The sequence below is a fragment of the Pipistrellus hanaki genome (genome assembly GCF_964339955.1).
Source record: "Pipistrellus hanaki genome assembly, chromosome: 7".
Classification (NCBI taxonomy): domain Eukaryota; kingdom Metazoa; phylum Chordata; class Mammalia; order Chiroptera; family Vespertilionidae; genus Pipistrellus; species Pipistrellus hanaki.
Window position 1 is genome coordinate 42,185,502 of NC_140509.1, and position 22,287 is coordinate 42,207,788.

Below are 22,287 nucleotides of genomic sequence, written 5' to 3' on the forward strand. Positions count from 1 at the left end.
CTTAACCTCCTTCTCTGTTTTATTTTCCTTGATGGCATCCAATAAAGTACATATTATATTTGTTTGCTTTCTGTTTCTCCACTTGAAAGTAAGCTCTCTGTTGTTTACTAGGTTCACTCAGCATCTACAATAGAACAATGCCTGTTGTATAGTAGGCCTTGATAAATATTTGCTGAATGAATGAATAAATGAGTGAGGAAACAAGCCCAAAGAGGTTGACTGGCTTGCTCAAGAACTTACATACATTTAGTGTCAAGGTCCAGACTCTTGTTTTCCTGAGTCACTACTGATGCTCCTTAGATCTCAAAATTTGCCTGTTAAGAGTTTTGTCTAGGTAGTGAAGGGGTGAGGGCAAAGGGCTGACTGTGCGCTGGGGTAAGTGAGTGTTTTGTTCTTCCTATCTTGGTTATGCCACTTCCCAAAGACCTCACCCATTGTTTCCACCAAAGCTCACCTCCCATAGTTAAACCTAGGCTCAGAATGCTGTTGGCATCCTGTACTGCAGCGTTAAATAGTATTGCATACTGAAAAGACTGTTCAAAGACAATCATGCCTGTCTTATTACTTCTTTAAAAGTCTGGACCTAAGCCATCCCAGAGACATTAACAGCTTTCATGTCCTCTGAAAACTTTCAGACAAGAAGATGCCATAATTTCCTCTGTGCTTGGCAGAGCTACCACAGGAACGTTCTTTATTGCACCCTGTGGTTGAGGCTTAACAACAAATGACTTTTCTTCAGAATCCTTTTTGGTCGGTTGTCCTTTTTGCTTAGCACTGAAAAAAACAAGATCTGCCCTAAAATGTTGAGAGAGAGAGAGAGAGAGATAGAGAGAGAGAGCGAGCACAAAAGACAAGGTAAGAGAGTGAGTGAGCAGAAGTCTGAAATACATTTATACCTAAGAAAGCATAAGGTCCACCTGAAGGGGCCATACTTACCCCTAATCTGTAGCTACTCTCTTCTCTGCAAGAACCCTTCCCCTTCTTTAGAGGGTGAAAGGACATGGGAAAAAGCTCAAAGAAAGGTGGTGGAGCCTCGGCAATAACCTCTTTTCCCTCTAGTTTTTAATATTTATTTTTTACAAATAAAAATTGTGTATATTTAAAGTATACAGTGATATTTTGATATATGTAGAAACTATGAAATGATTACCAGGATCAAACTAATTAAAATATCGATCACCTCCCATAGTTATTTGTGTGTGTGGTGAGAACAATTGAGACCTATTCTCTTAGCAAATTTCAAGTATGTAAACACACTATTAACTACAGTCAGCATGATGTACATTGGGCTTCCAGAACTTATTCATCTTATAACAGAGTTATTGCCCCTTTTGCCCTACCCCCCCCCGGCCCCCCAAATCCTGTGGTACCCAACCAATGCACTCTCTCTATTTAGATGAGTTTACTTTTTTTAGATGCTACATACATGATCTCACATTGCTACAAGAGATTATACAATATTTGTCTCTCTATGGTCTGGCTTTTTTTTCACTTAGCACAGTGGTCGGCAAACTGTGGCTCTGTTGACTAATGAGTTTGCCGACCACTGTCCTATACTACCCTTTACCTCTTTGCACACAATATGCCACAACTGCCTAATCCTCACAGCTTCCAACTACATGGTAACATTTAGTCTACCAGTGATCGGCAAACTCATTAGTCAACAGAGCGACAAACCACGGCTCATGAGCTGCATGTGGCTCTCGAGCCACAGTGTGCTGACCACTGATTTAGCATAATGTCCTCCAGGTTTACACATGTTGCTGCAAATAGTAGGATTTCTTCCTTTCTTTTTTTTAAATGAATGAATAATATTCCATTGTATGTATGTATGTATATACATGTGTGTGTGTGTATATATATATGTATGTATGTATGTATGTGACATTTTCTCTATCCAGTCAAAGTCGATAAACATTTAGGTTGTTTCCAAATCTTGGCTATTGTGAATAATGCTACAATGAACACAGGAGTACAGATATCTCTTCAAAATAGTGATTTTATTTCTTTGGATTTATACCCAGAAGTGGGCTTGCTGGGTCACATGGTAGTTCTATTTTTAATTTTTTTGAAGAACCTCCATACTGTTTTCTACAGTGGCTGTATTAATTTAGATTCCCACCAACAGTGCACAAGGGTTCCCTTTTCTCCACATCCTCGTCAGCACTTGTTATCTTTTGATTCTTTGATATTAGACCTTGGCAAAAACCTCTTAACAGCTGCTCTTCCCCTAGTATTTTGGAAGAGAGCCAAGCAGCCTCATATGAATAGGGTTGAATGGCAAACCCATTGTGGGCTCCACGTCTTTTAAGGAAGCACACCCCATTCCTGCCCTCTGCACTTGACACACTGTAAGAATGAACCTCATGATTGTGATGCACTTCCAACATGGTCGGCATCCAGCCCAAAACGGTTTTAGTGACTATAGCTAAGGAGGTGCTTGCTGAGCCAACGTTAATACTAATGAGTAGTGGGATAATGGCCTTGCAATGCTTGGCACAGCAACCACTTTCTCTTCATCTCTTAGCATAAAATATACTTACTAATTATAAATTAAATTATCTGTTTCATTATTTAACGAAAGTACTAAGTACAATGTCTCCTCTTCCACTGCTGGCTGTCACACATTCCTGGGTGTTTTTCAGCGGGGAGCCAACACTCAACTCATATAACTTCTAGGGACTATCTGCCACTCCATTTTAGGGGAATGTAAGCAAGATAGTTCAATTACTTCTGGGCTTCTGGAAGGAGGTCTCTATTTTTGTCTCTCCCCCTTCCAGTTAAGAGGCTACACCAGCTTTGTGGCTCTGATTTGCTGGTAATTTGCCCATCAATACTCAGGATTTGGAGATAGAAATGTACAATTGGACAGCAGCTGGAAGCAGAGCTGGGTTTGGCCTAAACTGACTGAGCAGGAGTGGTGGTCGTCTGTATCTGGAAGTTTCTTAGTCCAAGGAGGAGCTCTCATACTCAGTCCTGTTGGCCCCTGGGAAACACAATGAGTGTCGGGCCAGGGAGTGTAGAGGTGGGCCATGTGTGAACAAGGCTGGGACAGGGCCAGACTTGGATTTGAATTCACTGAGAGAATGATCAGGTTCAAAGATTTCCAAGGGACTAATCAAATTCTTTTCCTTACATCATATGAACCAAATGCCAGTTAGTTCCAGACAGCTACTTTCCAAGGTTGTGTTTGGGATTTCTTGCTGTTCACCACTTAATTCAAATTCTATGAAGTCATTCACTGAGCTAGGAGATACAGTGACCACAGAGCCTGCAAGGACATTTCAGTGTGTACACAGCAAGGAGAAGAAAACAAAGCCCAGCACTGGGGGCCACAGGGAGTGCTCTGAGCAGGGGGACAGAGCTCCTGGAAGGAGGCTTCAGAAACAATGACAGGCTTCAGGAAAATGCCGAGCTGGGTTATGGATAATAGGAATTCGTGTTTCATAGGAAGAAAGAAGTATCTAGTTATGTCTGAAGGTTTCAGGTACTTGAGCAACCAGAATGCTTTCATAGTTTGGAAATGCAGACAATATAGGGACAGCAATCATTTTACATGACTAGAAAGAAGGAAAATCAACACATTGCATATTCCCCCTTAACTGGAACACAATCAATAATGAAGGTCAAATAGCAAGTTTTTGTGTGATGACTACACCGGTGCCTCTTACTTTAAAGAGTGCCCCATGCCAAGGAAATAAGATACTGCCAGGGCTTTGATCTAAAAAGAAACTTTCAGGTTATGGCTGTGTGCATTCATATCTCGGTTTCCTTTAAACTTCACTGACTTGGCATCGTATTATGATAAATAATTCAAAGACATCAGAATTTTAGGGGCTTTTACAGATAAGAACTGGGGCTCACAGAGGTTTAGTGCCTAGATCAGACTCCCAGAGGTAACCAGGCAGGCAGGGCTTCCGGCACACGGTCCAGGGAGTCTCAAAATGGCCAGCAGACACTGAAGAGAGGCTGATTACATAGAACATGATTTTCATTTATGTATATATCAATTGATTTCAGAGAGGAAGGGAGAGGGAGATAGAGATAGAAACATCAATGATGAGAGAGAATCATTGATTGGCTGCTGCCTGCATGCCCTCCACACTGGGGATCAAGCCAGCAACCAGGCATAGGCCCTGACCAGGAATTGAACCGTGACCTCCCGGTTCATAGGTTGACACTCAACCACTGAGCCACGCCGCCTGGGCCATCTGCAAATGCATTTTCATCACCTTCAACTGATTTGTCCTTTGGCTTCTAGTATTGGGACCATTCTAGTTACCTATTTGTAAGTGCTGTGAGGAGGAGTAAGGAGACTTCTTGTGAAGTCTCCTTTTATCAGATGGCCACTCTCCTGTTCTGCAGGAGTCACGGCAGATGTTGCTTAACAGGGGACTGGGTTTGCTGATCTTCTCTGACCCCCATGTCTTACTTGTCTGGCTATTTGCTTTTTTTTATGTTGAATTTAGATGACTTTCTTGCCCCATGACTTCTTATTGTCTTATACATAGCCTCTTTACTCATTTGTATGATCTGCCAGGCCTCTGGACGCACTGGGGTCTGTGACCCTGGGACTTAATGCTGGTGGTCCTCATCAGAACTCCGCATCATGGTGGTGGAGTTTTGGTTTCTCCTAGGGTTGCTGTGAAGAGCTACTCAGTGGGTCACTGCTCAACTCTGGGGTAAACTATGGATGTGAGCTTCACCCCCGGGAGCTGTGCAGTGGTGGCGGTGGCCGTGGTGGTGTGCACTGTGCTGGTGCACAGGGAGTGATTCTGGCCCTGAACACAAAGACTAAGGCTGCTCAGTGTTATCCTTGGTCCCATGGAAATGAAGGGGAACCAGGATGATGGAAGAAGAGACAATATATGCACAGTTCAAAGGGTGGCCAATTTAGCGGTTTGTCATTATTATGAAGCCCATCATCTGAATTCCTGCAGCTCAAACCATCCAATTGCATGTCATCTCTGGACAGACCAGGTTCAGCCACCAGTGTCCTCAATAGACCAAAATGACTCAATTTACTGAAGTAATTAAGAAACTTGAGTAGGGTATTTTCAACAATGGTGAGAAAAACAAGTTTACACTTCTTAGAATCTTACTATATTAACTGTCAAAATTACAGCTTGCTTTTTACTTTTTCCCCAAGCAAGCACAATGCTGTGAATACTCTCGTTCTTTAACTCTCAGGGGAACTCAAGTGCTCCTTAAATCATTTGAAACAGAGAAATCATAGCAACAGTCCCAGTGATTCAGATCCCACATCTAGGACTGTACCAGTCTTTGGCTGTGAACTACTAAAACCTGAAGAGTAAGTGAACCAAAAACTTAGTGGCTGTGAGCCACATGTGGGGTTCAGTTCCCTTTAAGAAAGATGCTCTGTTCAGATTCGTGCCTCTGAGACTTTACAAATGCATCAAATAGAAACTGGCTATGACATAAACCTAACATGTAGGTGACTTGGACATCAGCCCCCGAGTGGGGATATGGCCCAGGTTCCACCTTCTAGCTCCCATCCAGCCAACTGTCTACAAGCCAGTATGCCTCCGTTAGCAACACACACAATCAAGCCAAACTACTGTACCTCCTCCGGCAAGCTGACCACCAAGTCATTTTTCGTCTGTCCGACCAGCGCCTGCCAGAAGTATTCACTGCATGCAGCCAGCACAGCCCGGTGGGCCCGGAACTCCTTCCTCTCCACGATCAGAGTCACGTCACAGAGAATATCCTTCTTCCGCTGGTCATTGAGGCCCAGGAGGATGTTGGTGCAGTGGACTGTGGACTCATACACATACATGGGGGAGTCAGGCTTCTCATCCACAGACATGCCGTTCAGACCCTGAAAGAAAGAGAGGCCGGGTCACTTCTATCTGAGTCACAGAGAGAAGGTGAGAAAGAACTTCATGGTTCCTGAGTCTCATGGCCATGAGCCAGGCTGAAAGGGGCAATTGCTCATTAGCCTTTTCATGCTCAGCACAATGAGCTCAGAAAACATACCGGAGAGTCGCATTTTATGGCTGACTTTACTGTTTTCATTTTACTGCATCCTTTTACCCTGTGGAACTGAAGCCAGATCTTTAACGGAACACGCAAAACATTTAAAATACATACATGCTTTAAAACTTGGTAGTTTTTTTATTTTTGGCTGACTGAAAAGAAACTTTCATGTATACACAGTCCCAATTCAAGTTTTCATTTGTGTTAAGAGGAAATGAATCACTTTTTGAAGTATTTGTAATGGTCTCTTGATTTAAATACATGTAAGTTGCTAAGTTGAAATTTGGTTAAGATACCAAATGTTTAATCACAACACACAATTTAACAAGGGATCTAAAAGGTCTGTGTACTAAAGAGTAGATGTAGCCAGCTATTGCAATTGCCCTTGGCTACCTTAAGACAGAGTACAATCAAATGAAAAGCTCTTGAAAAGAAGTGGAATGGACCTGTCATTATCCACAGATTCGATGTACATCTTCTTTAAGGACACATAACATATCACAATAGGAGTTATAACAAAGATGTATTCAACAGTGAAGATCACTTTTACAAAAAAAAAAAAAAGATTCTTTGCTTTAAAAAGTGTCCACTGACATATTTAAAATAATAGTATCTGTAAGTAATTTACATAATGTAGTTTTTCAGTAATGTTTCCTACTAGTATGAATTCCAACGAGTCTTATTTTCTTTGTGACTTTATGCTTATTTACTTTTTTAACAGCTCTAATCTATACTAATAAAAAAGGTAATATGCAAATTGGTCACGATGCCCTCACAGTAACAACTGAACAGCAGGCTGAGTGGGCCAACAAAGCCAGCAGGGGGGATAGCGAGGATGACCAAACGACTAGCCAGCAGGCTGTGTGGAGTGACCAGGCTGGCAGAGGGATCACTAAGGGTTGACCAGGCCAGCAGGGGTGGCAGTGAGGGGCAACCAGGCTGGCAGGGGGTGAAGTTGGGGGTGACTAGATCAGTGGGGGGGGCAGTTAGGAGCAACTAGCCTGGCGGGGGGGGGGCAGTTAGGGGCAACCAGGCCAGCAGGGAGGGCAGGAAGGGGCAGCCAGGTTGGTGGGGGAAGCAATAAGGGGTGACCAGGCCGGTAGGAGAAGTTAGGGATGACCAAACCAGCAGAAGGGGGCAATGAGGGGTGACCAGGACAAGGGGGGTGGTGCGGGCAGTTGGGGATGACCATGCCAATGGGGGGAGGGGCATTTGGGGGTGACCAGGTTGGCAGGGGAGGCACTAAGGGGTGACCAGGCCGGCAGGGGTGGCAGTTAGGGGCGACAAGGTTCACAGAGGGGGGCAATTAGGGGTGACCAGGCTGGCAGGCAGAGGTGGTTAAGGGTGATCAGGCTGACAGGGGGGTAGTTAGGGGCAATCAGGCAGGCAGACAGGCGAACAGTTAGGAGTCAACAGTCCGGGATTGTGAGAGGGATGTCCAACTGCCAGTTTCAACCTAATCCCTGGAATCAGGCCAGAACTGGCAGTCGGACATCCCCTGAGGGTCCCAGATTGAAGAGGGTCCAGGATGGGCTGAGGGGACCCCCACCCCCATGCACGAATTTTGTGCACTGGGCCTCAAGTATACAATAAACTGCATATATTTATAGTGTGCAGTTTGATATATTTTGGTAGTCAAGACAATGAACACATCCTTCATCAACAACAATCTCTTTATATCCTTAATAGTCCCTCCTTGCATCTCTCTGAAACCACAGGTCTGCTCAGACACTATATATTAGTTGTCATTTTCTATATTTTATATAAATGGAATCATATAGACTGTATCCTTTTAATTCTGGATTATTTTATGATGCATAGATATTTTGTGATTCATCCATGTTGTGTGCTCCAACTGTGTGTTCCTTTATTGACGAAAAGTGTTCTATTGTATGGACATAGCACAATTTTTTATCCATTTATCTACTTAAAGGTGGATATTTGGGTGCTCCCAGTTTTTGGCTATTACAGATAAAGCTGCTATAGATTAGTGTATAAGTCTTTATATGACCATATCCTTTCATTCCTCTTGTGTAAATACCTAGGGGTAGAATGGAAAATCATTTGGTATGTGTAAGTCTAACTATAAAGAAAAATACTTTTTATTGATTTTTAGAGAGTGTTGGAGAGAGAGAGAGAGAGACAGACAGACAGACAGACAGACATTGACTGGGTGTCTCCTGCAAATTCCACATTGGGCTTGAAGCCACAACCCTGCAGGGGAATCAAATCATAACCTCCTGGTTCATAGGTCAGTGCTAAATCACTGAGCAATATTGGCTGGTGCTTATTAGTTTTCATAACCTTTTGTACTGGTAGATCACATGGATGTTCTATGTAGATTATGTTGTCTGTAAATGAAGACATTTTATTTCCTTTCCAAACTGGATGATTTCAAGGTATTTTCTTGCCATACTGCATTGACTAGATGTACTGGTACTGCACTGTACCTCTAATACAGTGTAAACTGTAAATGGTAAGAGCAAATATCCTTGCCTTGTTCCTGATGTCGGGAAATATACTCCATCTTTCATTGTTATTTATGATGGTAGCTTTAGGTATTTCATAGATGTCCCTTCCGAGTTGAGGAAATTTCCTTCTATTCTAATTTGCTGGGAGTTTTTTATGTAAAAAATCAGGAATGGATGCTGGATTCTGACAAACACTTTATCTGCATCTATTGAGATAATCACAGATTTTCTTTTTTTAAAATGTGTATTAATAAGGAAAATAACATTGATTTATTTTTGAATATTAAATTATTCTTGCATTTCTAGGATAACCTCCACTTGATCATAATATATGTGCCTTTTTACACTTTGTCAGACTCCATTTCCTAACATTTTGTTATCAGGCAGCACTCAAAACTAGGTGGGCCGAAACCAGTTTGGCTCAGTGGTTAGAGCGTCGGCCTGCGGACTAAAAGGTCCCGGGTTTGATTCTGGTCAAGGGCATGTACCTTGGTTGCAGGTACATCCCCAGTGTGGGGTGTGCAGGAGGCAGCTAATCAATGATTCTCTCTCATCGATATTCTGACTCTCTATTCCTCTCTCTTCCTCTCTGTAAAAAAATAAATAAAATATATTAAAAAAACTAAAAAAACAACTAGGTGGAACAATTAATGTTCAAGGATATAAATGGTGTGCATAATTCATAAGAGGCAGGAGATTTATGAGACATCTAATTTCTCTAATTCATTTATTAATGCACCTATACCAAAAAGAGGGAAGCTTACTATAACAGACACAAAGCTGTAAGTTTTTCAGTGAAACAAGAAATTAAATAAAATCAAAAGAGAAATGAAAGTGAGGTGCCATGGAACGAGGAGTGGATGGGGTGCAGGGCTTTGGGCCCAGCTCTGGCACTGTGTGGATTCTCATGACTCACTTTTCTCTGGGTCTGCTTCCATGTTTGTAAAATAAAAAGTCTTGACTAGAAGACCAGCAAATTTCATACCAATCTACAATTCTATGAGTCTAAGAATCTATAAAAGAAATACCTAATTGATCATTAGAGTGAGATACTGTCATTTTAGTTGAGACAAGTTAGCTTTCTGTAACTTTATAGAGGCCAATTATGGAGCCTCTTTCGTTGTGGATATCGCAGAGCTGGGTGCAGAGAATGGAGTGAACAATATACAGGAAGAAACCAAAGACTTCTGGGAGAAAAGGAAGTAGGCCCTGAGTCCCTGGCTCCCATAAGATGCCAAATTGGGACGATCTGTTGAGACAGAGTTTGATAACCCTGAGGATGCAATTAGCTCCTCCAGTACTGGTTATCTTAGCTCAGAGGTTTGTTCTGGGAACTATGTTGACTAAGGGAATAAACACTAAAAGAGTATGTCACCCTTGTAACCCAGAGTGGAGTTCCACTGAGATCCAAGGAGGACTGTCCTGTAGCACTGGGCATGGGCCTGCCCACCAGGTAGGAGCAGCCATCCACGGTGCCTCAGATTCCAGCTCACAGGCAAGATCGTCTCTTTCTGGCTCTAAGGAAGCTGGGGCAGGAGCCTCAAGAAAAGACTCCATATCCTGTCAGAGGGCCGGCTTGGGAAAATGAAGGAGATGTGGCACTATGTGCCCCTGAGTTGATAAAGCAGATTATGATAGCCCCATGAGCATCTGCTTGTTGGGCTAAACCTTCCAGAGAGTTTTAGAAGACATTGAAAACATATCAGACCGGTTCATCAAATGGTATAATTTAGTATCTATCATTTCCAGGAAGCTGCTGCTAGACTTGAACCTGACTGATGATATTCTTGCTTTTATGACATTATTCCTGGAAAATCTTTCCTCATGCCATGCCAGCACCACTCTATTCCTCTTTGCCTTTATGTTCCTATTAGATCTCATCACTTCCCTCCCTGTTGGCTCCTTTTCAAGCATAATGGGACATACTGTTTCTTCCTCTTTTAGAAATCATTCAGACCGCCCCATCCCCTGATTATCATGGGTGCTCTTCTAGGAATTCCTCCAATTTGCCTGTTTTTGCCCGACTCATGCCAACCTGAAATCTGTTTCCCCTATCACTGCATTAGGTTTCATTCCGTTTTCCTTTTGCACTTGCCTTACTAATATTAATTAAACAATATTTTATCTCTAATGCAGCAAATCCTGAAACCTTCAGCAGAATCCATGGGATACAAGAATGAGATACTCGGCAGTGAGTAACAGAGCCCAAAATAGTATGTACGAGTCTGACAGCCAGTCTTCAGGCTAAGCATTAGACAATGTGTTAAAGTGTGTAGACATTAACTGAAATCAGATTGTAAGGAAGCTTTCCAAAGGTTCTGATTTTGGGTCTTGGCTGGATCCCATTCTTCTTTTTGTAGGCCAAAAAACCCAGCTGCACATGTACATATACATATACCAAATCATCTTATCATATGGTTCAGCAGTAAAAGTAAGTTACTGTTATTTTATCATAGTGTGTTCATCCCCTCAAAAAGCTACACAGACCACAACTCTCATCAGTAAGAGATCCAATATTAATGAAGGCAAACTACTTGTTAATGCATTCATTCACTATTCACTCATTATTGGGTCCTATTCAGAAATTAAGTATCTAACCGTTCTGAAGGTAAAAGAGTAAGTCAAAGAACCAAAACAAGAAAAAAAAAATCTACAATGGGAACTCTGAAAAGCTGTAATTCACAAAAGAGTAGAAAGTTAAGTTTTTTAGACAACTTGTCATGTCTAGAATGTTTCAGATGAAAAGAAATGACTATGCCTTGCAGGTAATGAAAAAGACCAAATTATAAACCATTTCACTTGAAATTCCAACCACATTTCCTCTAGAAACAGTGCATTAAATAAATACTTCTGTGAATCAAGCACTAAATTTTTTAGTAATTGCTCAGTAAATTCTGCCCTTATCAAGCATGCCTTTTAAAAAAGTTATTTACTATGAAATGGGAAGGGTTAGTTTTTATACAAGAAAGTTGTCAAGTCTATAGAAACTTTAGAGTGCACAGTGCCATTAAAATTACTACGTTATTACTTTTGGATTGGAAACACCTTTCAATCGCAGCAAGACCTAAACTTCTTACTTAGAGTGGAAAGCAATCCAATTTCAGTATTTTCTAATGGAAAAGTGCAGTGCCTGTCACTTAATGTCTCTAATGCTTTGGATAGCTAAAGTAAGAGCCTGACACGGAGCAGCTAAAACGTTCCATGTTCTTTATTTACTCAAACACTCCATCTGCGTGTGCACTAGTTAGTGCCAAGGGAACGGAAATTTAAGGCTGTTGTTAGGAGGAAGCACTTGCAATTGTATCATCAGATCCTTAATAGCTCGGAATGATTCTTGTGCTTCAATATAAACTTCCATTTTCCTTGAACTTTCAGGAGGAAGTTCAATTTACTGACATATTATAGTTGGTGATAATGTTTTTATTGCACAGTGCAAAATATTAAAAAAATTAGGGACAATCACAATAAACTCCAGTTTTTAGGTAATTTTTGTTGTTGACATTGTTTCACTTATTTTTTAAACAGATTAAAATAAAAAATAATCCACACTTTCAAAATATCCCATAATAAAATAGTGACAGCTACGTGTGTGTGTGTGTGTGTGTGTGTGTGTACACACTAGAGGCCCAATGCATGAAGATCGGTGCAAGAATGGGCCTTCCTTCCCCTGGCTGCCACCTTCCTACCTTTGCTCTGCACCAGAGCAGCCTCATATATATGTAAGTGAAAATTGTATGAAGAGTCGTGATGAGATACAGAGGCTGAGTGAGAAGGAATATTAGACTGTTGGTAGCAGGCTATATATAATAATCTAAAGGAAATAAATAATTAAAGATATATTGCACACAAACCAAACTAAAGAGCATTTGACAGTATCAAGTATTTGTGAAGATGTAAAGCAACAGGACTCTCATACACTGATGGTTCCACCTCTTTGGAAAACAGTTTGGCATCTAGTTAAGCTGAAGAAGTGCACAGATTATGACCCAGTAATTCCACTCCTAGGTTACACCCAGGACATACTCCTGCATGGCTGCAACAGGAACTCTATAAGGGCGTTCAGAGTAGCACTGCTCAGCATAACTCCCAAATGGAAACAACATAGTGTCTGTCAGCAGCAGAATGACTAGATGCACTGCAGTCTGTTCATAATAGACCTCAGTGCAAGATTATAAGAATACAAAGCAAATGTGAGCCACATGCAACAACATGCATGGGTCTCACAAACCTAGAGTTGAATACTGCTGAATACTGAGCCAGAGGAGCAGGACACAAAATAATAACATACAATTGAATTTGATTTTTAAGAAGTTTCAAAATAAACTATAACTTAAATATCTAGGGATACATACATAGGTGATAAAACTATCAAGGAAAACCTCAGAGGTTCCTTTAGTGGGGAGAGAGCTGTCACAGGAAAGTGGCACTAGGGGATTTTGGGGTGCTGTCATAGGTCCTATTACTGACATCGGTAATAGGTAGATGTGTGCTCACTTTGTGTTAAGTTATATATTTGCCTTATGTACTTTCAATATGTATATTCTACTAGTATTTTATAATTAAAAATATCCAGCTACCCCAACTAAAAATTGTAGGAAAGGGTAAACCACTCAAGTAATCTGCCTTAGGTTCTATGACTTAATTATGGAGGGTGGAATTGGGTTTTTAAATGAAAACACACACCCACAATGTAGTCTACAATTTAAGGTCAGAAGGATCCTTAAGGGTAATCCAATCGGACTGATTCCAAGTTGTGTATTTTAAATCAGAAACTGTAAAAGTGGACAGAATTCAGGACAAAGCCCTTTGGGAGGTGGTGAGAAATCTGAGCCCAGACTTTTGCTTCAGAGCAAAAGTCTTTTCCGAGATCCCTCGTTTCATCTTCGTTCTCATGAAAACCAAATCACTTCAATGCACTTTCACTTCCTTAGCTATAAAATGAGGAAATGCACCCGGTGACCCGACAAGGCGTTTCTAGTTCCACGGTTCTGTGAAAGTACAGAAATTTAGGAAAAACTTGAAACATGAGCTTCTCTAACTACAGTTCTTAAGAAGGTTTTTTTTTTTTTTTTTTTTTTTTTTTTTTAAGAAAGTTAGAAATGCCCAAAATAATATAGCTGGCTGGAAGGGAAAAATGCTATCCCAAGCTTTTGGAAGAGACGAAGAAGAAAGGGAGACCTACCCAATGACAGTTTGACATTTTCCTCCTTATAAACGGAGTCAACTCGAAGGAAGAATGAACCAAGGACCAATTTTCTCATATTTGTGGAGCAGAACGCCCGTAAGCACTGAGCGATGGTTCAGCACTTTGTTCTCTCCACTGCCCCGCCCCCAAAGTGCTCTGGTAGGCAGGGTAGGTCCTCACAGGTTGTATTAGATACATGGCTATGGACACGGGTGTCCATCCTCTCCTCTGTCCAAGTCTCCACTCAGGGAAGTCAGGGGAGACACACTGTTTGGGGGTCAGAGGAAGGCTGTGGCTTGGGCACAATAACAACATAGGGCATGCACTGTCATCTCTAGATGAAACCATGACATGCTCTGAAATCAGTGGGTCAAATGGTCACCTAAGATACTTGATTATTTTTAATGGAGGTTGGGTGATGGTGGGATGTGTGGGCGTGGCCAAGAGAGGAGGGTGGGCAGGGAGGAAGCCTGGGATTAGGGATTGGCAGATTTGTATGTGTAGCTTGTGATCACCTCCCCACAAGACAATGTGCTCTTGTCTATATTTTGATGCTTGCCTTTGGTTCTGCGGTAGTAAGCCCCCAGCTAAGAGTGCAGTCAAAGCCCTCACTTATTCTGCCGAGTAGGTCCTTTTCTCTTCCTGGCAAGTTTTCTTTTCTAATTTGTCATTCCCAGTTTGTCTCTGGTGCCACTTCTTTGTATCTGCGTCCTCCATTTATATTCACTTCTCATACATCAATCTCTGCTTCCCATTAGCATTTATTTGCCTCTTGCCTATTAGGAGTTAGAGGACAGAGAAAAGTCATTCCTTTTCTACATTTTTCTTTATCAGGGCATCTGTGTGAAATATTTTTCCCAGTGTCCCCTTCCTCCCCTCCAGACAGAGAACTATTACCCTAGAGCTTCATGCTGCTAATGTGAGAAGAAATTATGAACAGTGATTAGGAGGCTAAATGAGGATGGTGGAACCTATTTACTTCATTAAGGCTCCTTCAGGGAAAATGCAAGGACGGGAAACTGAGAGATAAGGGTTAATACTAAAAGAATAAAAGATCCATTTGACTCAGAGCAATCTTCAGTCTGCCTGGATTCTATCAGACACCCTTCTCCATGGGGAAATCATTACAGAGAAATGACATGCAAAGTGCGCCATAAAGCATCTGAGTCAAACCAGAGGGAGGATGACTCAACGGATCATTTTACATTTTAATAGAAGGCATTGCAGACTTGTACCGAGTGCACAGTTCAACACAGGGCGCACATCTTCCCAAAACTTCTCCCTCGGGTGGGAGGGGAGTTCCCAGAACCTGACAGAAATTATTCTGTGTTAGAAAAGAACCAAGTCAAAACTCACAACAGAGAATCAAAAACTAAGAAAAGACAACAGATAGTCAAATGCAGAAAAAAAAAGGGGAGACACAAGTCTAATTACATCTTTAGCTTTACTGTCCAACCTGAGACTGTGAAAACTGAACTCAGACATTAGTGGACTTCGCATCTGATTGGGGAGAAAAAGAGGGGTGAGGGGGAGAAGGAAGAAGAAAGGGAGGAGACAGGTAAGAAGAGAACATCTAAGTGTTATACTTAAAAATTCTGGCTCCTTAAATTAGCTACAGAAGATTTTACTGTGCAATTTCTGCCTGACAATGTTGGGTGTCCATGTAAAGTCGACAAACAATATTAGCAATGCCATAGTTCCCAGCATGCTTCCTGGGCTAGTTATTGCTTATAGCTGCTGACTTGCTATGGGACTCATCCGACCAGGAATTATGATGATAAAGACTGGATTAGCAAACCTGACTCCTTCTCAGAGGGGTGACCTTCAGGTGCACTTGAGACAGAAAGGTCAGCCAGTACGTAAGGATATCTATGGTTCTGTGGCTGTTCATCCTTGTGATCTCTACCAACGCCTCTCCGGCTTCCTGAGAGGGCATGCTGCTTACAGGTAGGAAAGAAAACAGAAGTGAGCCGCTGAGGTTTGGCAAAAATACAGCTTTCACAGAAAAGGTTCTTAATAGAAGGAAACTTGCTTCTTTCACGCATCAGGGTCTTTTGGACCACGCGGTTCTGTTCTGAAATATCGTCTCTGCAGGGATGCAAGCTGGGATGGGCGAAGTTTAGATCGCAAGATGGTTCACCGGGTAACTAGAACAATCAAAACTCTGCACCCAGGCAGGCAGCATCTAATCGGGGCAGAGGAGTCATCAGCCTGAGGGTCCTTTTGGGAAATGCTCTGGAAAAGGTTTGTGAATTTCCACTGAAGTCTGAGTACCCTCACTCCTGTTTTTCCATTTAAAAATGATTAAAACCAGGAGGACAGCCCATTGGTCGGCAGTTTGTTAAATCCCACATCAGGAAATAAAAGCACTTGGACCATCTGTCACCATCCAGGAGATCAAAGGGGGTTGGAATATTAACACACGTGTGAAATGGCCTCCTGGGAGTATGGGAACAGGCAGGTCGGGGAAGAGGGATGGGGGGGGGGGGGGGAGAGGATGTGCTCGGAGCCTCCGAAGTCCCGGTCCTGTCCTTTGCAGCTTCTCAGAGTAATGACGATGGTTACCACAAGGCAGGGACACAAATGCTTCCCGACACTGAGTATGCTGTTAAAAATATAAATCCTATTATATGCCTATATTACACCACCACTCAGCTACACCATCCTCACCCTACAGGATATGCTTTGGATCACACAAAGTATGTTAAAGAAAGAATTCTTTTCTAACTCACTCATAAAAAGTCAAAATTGTACTGCCAGAGGGAGAAAATGCTCTCTTTCCAAATGGTCAGGAAAGGGTGTGACAAGGGCTAGGCCTGTGGCCAGGTGGTGCCGGACAAGCACAGAGAGGCACCCAATCAGGAAGACTCATCTCAGCGGCTCCTCACTCTGCAATGCACATGCTTCCCACTTCTCTGATCCCAAAACAGGGGCCTCCATTGGAGTCCCGGTTCTCCCACTTCCTAGCTGTAGGACATTGGGTATATCAGTCAGACTCTGTAATCCTTGGTCTTTCCATCTGCAAAATGGCTACATGAAAATGAAACGAGATAAGCAATAAGTGTTTGGGAAGGTCTTTGTTTTACAGTTAACATTCCAAAAATAAAAGCTATTAGAAAACTAATTTCTTTGCATAGTACATTAACTGTAGTTCCGCACAGACTGAGCGTTTCTTATATTGAGGAAACCTGGGCTGCATGAAGAATGTATATCTTTGCCAGATCCTCCTGCTTAAACACCATGGGAAAGGCCAATTCGCTTGATTTCCATCCCTGGCCTATGAGAAGATGATGGGACAATATGTGGGATCTGGTACTTTCTGGCAACTTTGGCAACAATACCATGGCAGCCTTCCCTCCATAATATCCCACACTGACAGTGAAGGTCAAATAAGGCAGTGGATCTGCTTGCATCAGGGATTATCCTCACTACCATTTGTCTAATTCTACACATGCTTATACCAAGAAAGTCTGCTCTTATGGGCACTTAACCCTGATATACTTCTCTTCCATGCCAAGAGAAGTCATCTGACAGATGGGAAACTCGTATTGCTTCCTATCGAATAACATTCCCTAAATGATTCTAGCCCCTCATGTTTGCTAAGTGTGCGTGCTCTGAATAGTCGACCTTCTTGTTACAGGCTTTCCCTGTGCCCTCTCTCTGCTACCTTAGCATTTGTTTCATACAAATCAGTATCCTTCTTCATGGTGAGAGGCAGTGAGGTGCAGTGGTGACGAGCCATGCTCTGGAGCCAGCCTGCAGGCATCTGAATACTTACGTTATGCCCTCTTAGACAAACTGCCTGCTCTCTCAGCAAGGTAATCCAATTGCTAGGAGGAGCCAGCAATTTAAAGCACAGAAATGCCAAGTGTTTAAGAACAATCCCTCTGAGTGTAGAAAGCACTCAACTAAATACTGTGTGCGTTATGGTTAACAGAGACAGTGTAGTGTGAGGGCTGAGAATCAGCATTGGGAGCCAGGTGACCTGACCTAGCTCTGAACCCTGACTGTGCCACTCACTAGCTGAAAATCTCTGGCAAGACTCCCAACATTTTTGTGCTTCACTTTCCCAACTTGTACAAAAACGGTATGATAAAGAGCACCTATCTGGTAGGGTTGTGAGGATTAAAACACGATACCTATGCGTTTATTCATTAGTTCATTCATTCACTCATTCAACATACAGTGTTCAATAAAAATTAGCTTTTTTCCCCCTCAACCACACCAACTTTTCCCATTCACTTTTTATTTCCAGATTGCCGATGACTCGTCCTTTTTTCACACGGGCATCTCCTGCTTTATCCCTGCCTACCCAGCTCACACTCCCCCAGCCACCTCCCTGCCTCTTGGAATTACAATCCTTCTCAAATCGCATGGATTTAGGGCAACAGGAGCTGGGCTGGAAATCTGCATTTTGACCTGCATGACAGCTGATCCAAGGCAGCCCTACACACCGGGAATGTCACCCTGCCACTTCTCAATGACATGACCAGCTACTTCAGTTCTGTCTCCTATGGGTGAAAGGAAGAGAAAGCCTGCCTCCTAAGTGGAGATTGACAGGTGATGACTCGAGCCCTGACCTCCTTCAGGTCTTTGCTCACATATCAGCTTCTCTGGAAAGCCTCCTGGGCCACCCTATTAAACCCCACCCCAGCCTCCTGCTGACTCTATCCTCCTTCCCGGCTTTATGTTACTTTTGTTTCTGCTGATGTCTCCTTAAAACCTCTGCTTCCCACATCTTTCTTTGTGTCTTTTCTGGGCCACCAGGTCACCTTGCCTATCCATTTATCCACAGAAAACTTAGTCTATTGTGATCAACACAAATGTTAGAGAAAACTAATGATATGACCTCCAAGATACGCAACCAAGATAATGGGACGGTACAAAAGCCATAGGAAAAGCTTAGACTGACACAATGAAAGAAAAGGGAACATTTATAGAGTTTCTCAGTGCAAGGGTCTTAAGTGTGCTGTATTTCCAAAGCTTTCTGGGCTCGACTATTCACAAATAGTGAGACATATTCTTTATCCATTGGTTCTGTATAGTGTGGGTCCTTGCAGAGTATAATTGAGCTGTTCTATCTTTGTAAAAGCTTCCTCACTTCCCCTTCTGGAAGATGGCTGTGATTCCCTCCCTGTAAGTTGGCAGCTTCCCACCTCAAACTGCCAGAGGACCAGTCATGCCCTCCCTTTCAGCAGCACCTAAGCATCCAAGCCCTCAGGAGATGATGGGCACCCAGGACCTCCATGGGCATCCTCGGGACAGTGCTTCCAGAGTACGCCCAAGCTTGGCAGGACCACTGCCTGGGCCTCTGCTGCTCTGGGACCACCCATGGCTCTCAAGGGGCTGGGGTTCAGGGAGGATGGTCAGAGGAAGGTTTCTGATCTTCATTCCAAAATCAGACAAGCACGAAGGACACTGAGTAACTCTCCCTCAAATGCTACAGAAAGGTGCCTCTGCTCACAGTGGTCTGAGGACAAGATCCTCCTTCATAATTTCTAGTTTGGGAAATTATGACCTTGGAGCCAACACAACCAATGAAAAAAAAAAACCCCTCACAATCTTCCTGGGAATGTGGAGGTGCCTTTGCATTGTAATCCCCAGGAACAATCTGCTGTGGATGGTTTTCTGACCAGTTTAGAAAAGGGTTGATTGAAAAATAGCATATGCATTGTAAAGTGCCCTCTCACAATGCCTTCAAAATTCCCCGGAAAGAAAAAAGATGTTCATCTGTTGTTTTTTTTTCTTTCTTTCTTTTTTTTCCTTAGGTATATGTTTCTACAGGAGACACTTGAAAACCAGAAAAAAAGCCTCATTTTCTTGAAATAAAAAAATCAAATAAAAATATAGCACAGCAGAAATTCCTATAAAATGCCCACAAAGTTTCTTTTCAATAGGACTCAGGCTGCATGGAAGACATTCTTGGATCCGGAGTGTTGGCTGGTTACCTAGGTTGCAAAGGACACTAAGAGAAACTCACACCAGGAATCCTTCGTTAGAATGCCAGTCAAGGAAAAGTTCATAATCCCTTCAGATTTTGAATTCCATGTGTCTGTGAGGGGGAATCGCCATTTAGGGTTTAGGACAATTGGAAAAGAAGATTAGACCAGACTTTGTCTATCAAGATGTGCTGCACCATGGGTTATGCTCATCAAAGGCAGAGGGAACTGGCACTATTATTCTGTTTTTGAAATTGTGGTTATATGGAGACTGATCGCTGTTTTAATTACTATGGAAGCTGATCCACAGAGAAGCACAGCAACTGTATCTAGTGCATCAACCTGATATTCATAACCATCATCTGAGTACTTAAATTTGACCAGATTTGAAACCTATTAAGATTTCTTAATTATTTATATGTACCCATGGTTACTGCTTTCTTTTAAGAAAACATGGAAGGCTTAATGATTAATACCCTAATTTCAAAAGCTCTCTCATATAGACTAGATTAGACTAGACCTGTGGTCTTTACAGGATGATCATTATTTAGTTAATGAACTCAGCATACTGAACATTTTCCAGCCACCTGAATCTCTCAAGTCGTAGTGTGTGAGTTTTCGGCCAATTAATTACCAATTACAACATCATAAAACATTAGCACAAAAATAGGGAATAATGAAATTTAATTATACATTATTCTTCTGAGTTGCTGCAAATACTATACAAGACTGATTCTGATTAATAATTCATTCAGCAATAAAGTATCAGGAAAGATAATTATGCAGTGCCACAATTCTCACACTGATTTCTATAATTACAGATTACAACAGTGTTAGCAATTTAAAAGGTTAGAGAGCTGTGGTAATTTGCTATGTCATCCTCAGCTATATTAATGTCTCTCTTTGAGCACCAAGGATAATTGAAAATATAATAATGGACCAAATCAGATGGCTTGCCCATGTTCTCCTCACCTAAAACATCACCAACTTGAGTACATTAGTAAAGTCAAGTCCTTGATAATTAGCCTTTTTGATTAAGTAGCCCCACTGTTCACATTTGGTTACAGTAGATGGAAAGGAGAAAATATGTAGGTATTCATGCTGAAATATGCAAACATGGAAACAATCATAAATAAGATACAACATGGATACCATTAAAGTTGGTATACAACTTCTATGTGGTGTGATTATGAATACACACACACACACACACACACACACACACACACACACACACATTCTGTGTAATTGCCCCTCAGGTAATTAGACCTGCCAACGGACCCACATAATGAAAGTTGAGTCTCTGCCTTTGGCAAGACTGTAGAGTAAATAGCACATGAGAAGATTCAAAGTTTATTCAATTATCCTCTCTGGGTTGTTTACCTATTGTGACACAACAAACTACTCTTGTCTTTGAGCTCTATTACACCCTGAGAATGAAAATAGACTCTTCCTGCTAGGAATACTTATTCTGTTCTGCTTTCATTCCTTGGGAAAAATACCTGGCTAACAACTGATAACTCTTCTCATAATCAGTATTTGAATGCAATTTCCACATGAGGATCAGTCCACATAAAAGAAACATAAAGTTCCATGAATAAAAAAAAAATCACTTTCTTTTCTGCTCTTTTGGATACTTTTTGGAAGAGATGAGCTAAATACATGTGGCTTTTCTCTCTTGAATGCTTTAAACATTCCACTAACTTCATGATTGACTAATACAGAGAAACAGGTGAAAAATTTATAAGGACTAAAACCTTAAACCTCATTTAAAAGAGTTCCTAGCAGAGTCCTTCGAGGGTCTTGCTGGGACTGGAGATTTCTCCTAGAGTATGCCAGGGTCTGGATTCAGTATTTCATTACAGCTGGCCCCAAAACGATATATGGAGACAGGTAAAAAAACACAAAGCTGCTTTCCAGTGTGGGAAAGACTTTAGATAGATCATCTGATGGAATTTGCTCCTTTTACAACTGTGGAAATGTAGGCTCAAATATATTGCTTTATTAGATTCCAGAACTATTTAGAAATAGAAATAGGAGAACCCAAGAATCTCTGACTCCCAGGCTTCTACTATATCATATTAGAAAATACAAGAGGGAGGGCATGGGTTAGCACATGGAAACTATTTTTTGTTCCAAATTTATGCCCTTTTATTTACATTTAATTTCCACAAGGACGATAAGTATAAAATAGGGAGAGGGGAGAGGAAGAGTAAGTCTAAGAGAACATCATAGAACTGTAGCTCTTCATGTCTTCCTTCAAGCTTATCAAATAAAGCGGGTTTTCTTGCGTCAGGAATGCAATTATAAAACAAGGCATTGTTTTGGATGGAGCCTAATCAGCTTCCTTTCTGGGCCATGAGTAGGCAGCTGGCTTATGATCAGGTTGTATGATGCCACACTGAAATGTAAATGTCTCCCCCCAACCCCCTTTCAACTGCTCCCTTTCCAAAGCTCCCAGCAGAGCAATCCAACAGGCTCCCTCCATGTTTCTGTAAATCTGTTGATGGGTTCACCAGGAGACTCCGAGCAGGCCATACTGTTCTCTGTTTTAAGTAGTGGGCATTCAAGCTTGTGACAGGGAACAAATATCGGCAAGTAGACTTTGGTCCCACATTTGCAAGGTCCTGTACTTTGAATTTTTCTAACATTTTATTATGAAAAATTTCAAACGTACAGTAAAGTTTAAAGAATC

The 22,287-nt window shown here is 41.8% G+C and overlaps 1 protein-coding gene across 4 annotated transcripts in view; it reads right to left on the reverse strand.

Annotated features, from left to right (window-relative positions):
- Positions 1-22,287, reverse strand: part of BACH2 (BTB domain and CNC homolog 2) — a 335,108-nt gene that overhangs the window by 75,577 nt on the left and 237,244 nt on the right. For all 4 annotated transcript variants that reach the window (XM_084890430.1, XM_084890427.1, XM_084890428.1 and 1 more), the window contains one exon: positions 5,585-5,839. In XM_084890430.1, coding sequence (XP_084746556.1) covers positions 5,585-5,839 — 255 coding nt within the window. The remainder of the gene's footprint in view (positions 1-5,584; positions 5,840-22,287) is intronic.